Below are 3,178 nucleotides of genomic sequence, written 5' to 3' on the forward strand. Positions count from 1 at the left end.
TTTGTTTTATGCCATTTTATTGCATGTACGCCAGTAAAGATTGTTTTAGCTGAAAGGAAAACAACATACCTTTTTACATACAGCAAGTAGTTGAAGAAGAAGAAGAAGAAGAAGAGATTAATAAATTGTAATATTTAAAAAAAAAAAAAGCAGAAATATGTTTGCTAAGCATAGGACATAATATTGAAATTTTAATTCTATCTAGCAGTCATGAAAAAAGGTGGCATAAATGGTGCATTACCACCTTCATGAATGAAGAAACAATTTAATTTATAGGTTTACATGTATCTTTTGTATCTTTTATTTAGTCTTTGGTGTGCAAAACATATAAAATAAAGGAAAACAAAGTCACACACATACATCAGAGAACATTTCTGCAGAATTTATACATACATTTCAATGTGCTAAAAGCTGACGAGAGTTTTGAGCTGTAAATACTGAGCTTTGTATCAGCTTTACACTGTGAGTGAATTATTAATATTGCAGTGTTTATGTGCAAGGCTGAGGTTTAGAAGTTTTTTTCTGCTGGTGTCAGCAGTGTTAGATATTTGCTGCGCCAGGTGCAGGTGTTGCAGGTTTCGTTAGCGGTGGTCAGTCGTCATTGTTGCAGTCTGTACAAAGAATCTGGTCACGGTCGGGGAAGAAGCCGGATCCCACCAGCGACACAGAGCAGCGTGAACACTTAAAGCACGGCTGGTGCCACTGCCGGTCCTCAAAAGAAACATACTTCCCATCTCCAAACCCTGTGAGACATTAACACAACACATGAGCAACTAATGAAGGAATGTTTTACGAGGGGGTGGAAAATAGAATTACAGCCTTGCAGCATTGCGGAAATAGCATAAATGAATTCAAGATAACATCAGCTGTTGGCAGTAACAATAAGAAAGCACTGTTCTGTCAACACGCGGCTATTCTAGTTCATAGCCGTGGTAAAAGGCACATATTGAAGTTCTCAATACAACTCTGGCATGTAAAGATTCTTTGCCAATACTCTAAAGAGGGGAGATAAAGAGGATAATGAACCTCAAACCTGTACTGCTGCATTGTCTTTCTTTATGTTTCTGGTTCCTCTGTGTTTACTTAAAGCCTTCATCAAGTGTTTATGTGATTGTAGCATCTTTGAAATTATTCTGAAGGTACAAGAAAAATGTGACAATTGTGGTGGTTTGTTGTCAGGATCTTTGTTTTTGTGTCCCCTGGTTGGAGCTATCTACACACGGTACTTTTAAAATGGCTACAATCTACATTTTTATAATAACAATGTGAAAGTGGTCTCTCGTAGTAATTAACCTACAGAGAATATCTGTCTGAAGCTCCCCTCGGCCTTACTGAGCTTTATACAGAGTTTCACCTGATTGTTTAGGCGCCCGGCACCTGTTTTCAGTGAAAAGGCTCTAAAACCCCACTGTACACGACCAGTGTAGCACCAAATACCAGACAGACAAAGTTGGCAACTACTTGCTGAACATAGTGGAGCATTTAACAGTTTAAGAGCAAGTTATTTCCCCCAAGAGTTGGTGGAGACCAAAAACAGAGAAAATAGAGAGTGAGATATTTGACTTACATTCATCAGGTGAACAGAAACATGAATGTTAATAAAGCTCCATAACTGGTGGATGTGTAAATATCCAAACTAGTTTGCTAACAATCTTGTCTGTTTGCTTATCTTTGGACAATAGGAAGAAACTACACAACACAAGGAGAGGATGTATGCAAGCATGCAAACCACACCGAAAGGATCAGAGCCAAGAATTAAAACCTGAGTCACCATACTGCCTACGTCTTTTGTCGAAGATAATTGTCTTGGCATTTCATTGATCAATAGACGAGACAGACAGGAAACATGGGGAGGAAATTGGAGATTATGAACAAAAAAAAATCCCCAGCCATAATTGAACAAGGAATATTGTGCAACTGTGGGGTATCTGTACACTCCACTCACCTGTGATGGCTGTGTTGCATCCGGCGCACTTTTTGGCATACAGGCTGCTGAAACACTTGACACAGTACGGAGTTTCCCCCTGCGAGGTGAAGGGTTGGCCGGCCAGTGGGGCTTTGCAGCCCGTGCAGAGAAAACACTCTTTGTGCCACACCTCGTCTTTGTAGGTCACCCCTCCTTTGGTCAGAGCCTGCCAGACATAAATAAAAAAAAACTGTATCAGTAAAACGTGATTTTTTTGTTAATGATACCTGGCAGCATTTTGTAAAGTTGTTACTGCAGGGATGCCTCTGATGGCTTTCCCCTTTGGGCTCATTTCTACTGATAAAGTTTGATTTTCAGTTGGTGGTATTCTTTTATCTGCCCGTCAAAATGGCTTCTTGACCTGACCTGTTGATGTGAGGATTTGCTGCTTTTCTGTGTTTTATGGCATTGTAAATGGAATATCTTAAGGTTTTTGGACTGATGGTGGGATAAACAAGACTCTTGAAGATGTCACCTCCGGCTCTGGGAAATTGTGATGGACTACTTTCATTATTTTCCGGCTAAATGATTCATTTGAAAAGTTCTCAACAGATTAATCAATAATGAGAAAAACTGGTAGCTGCAGCCCTACATTAATATTGTGTTGGGTACATTATTAATGATCATTATCGATCTGCTGCGTATGTGGCCTGTTCACCTTTTTGCAGAGGCTACACTGAGGAGCAAACCTGCCCTCGTAGCACGGCACACAGTAGTAGTTGTTATTGTCTGGAATGAAGGCCTCTGCACCAATCGGCTTCTCACAGCCGTGACACACAAAACAGTCCTCGTGCCATGAGGAGCCGCCGTACTCCAACATCTTCGATCCTGTCAGACGAAAAAAGTGTAAGAGACAGAGCAGAACAGCAGCAATGGAAACTGAGACGTGCGTGATGGTTTGTTGATTTGTTTTTGACATTTACAAAACCTGTGTGTCACGTGCATTCCTTTGATCTCTCTCCCTACTATGCTGTAACTATAAGCTTGAATAAAATCTGATAGCATTCACACGAAAGCTTAGAAAACTGAAAATGATCATTCAGTAGGACGGTTAAACCTGTTCTTACACAGTCGTCTTGCGCTGTACAATTACATCAGCTTATCTTGCATAAATGCAGTCTGACAAGCTGTAACAAAGCAGTGCTCTAGCTAGCATTTACGGCTGCACAGCATCCTAACACTGCTTTTTATTTATTGTACAGTTTTAAGTTT

General features: G+C 40.2%; 1 protein-coding gene across 2 annotated transcripts in view; it reads right to left on the bottom strand.

Annotated features, from left to right (window-relative positions):
* The window catches only part of LOC123977177 (four and a half LIM domains protein 3-like), a 19,453-nt gene continuing 16,275 nt past the window's right edge, over positions 1 to 3,178 (bottom strand). The window contains exons 1-4 of one of the 2 annotated variants that reach the window (XM_046059726.1): positions 2,895 to 2,911; positions 2,625 to 2,794; positions 1,946 to 2,132; positions 1 to 743 (exon numbers count right to left, since the gene is read on the bottom strand). In XM_046059726.1, coding sequence (XP_045915682.1) covers positions 592 to 743; positions 1,946 to 2,132; positions 2,625 to 2,786 — 501 coding nt within the window. In that variant the 5' untranslated portion in view covers positions 2,787 to 2,794; positions 2,895 to 2,911 and the 3' untranslated portion in view covers positions 1 to 591. Of the gene's footprint in view, positions 744 to 1,945; positions 2,133 to 2,624; positions 2,795 to 2,894; positions 2,912 to 3,178 lie in introns of those variants that run through there. The other variant, XM_046059727.1, reaches the window with a different exon arrangement.

This window comes from Micropterus dolomieu, linkage group LG09 (assembly GCF_021292245.1).
Source record: "Micropterus dolomieu isolate WLL.071019.BEF.003 ecotype Adirondacks linkage group LG09, ASM2129224v1, whole genome shotgun sequence".
Classification (NCBI taxonomy): Eukaryota; Metazoa; Chordata; class Actinopteri; order Centrarchiformes; family Centrarchidae; genus Micropterus; species Micropterus dolomieu.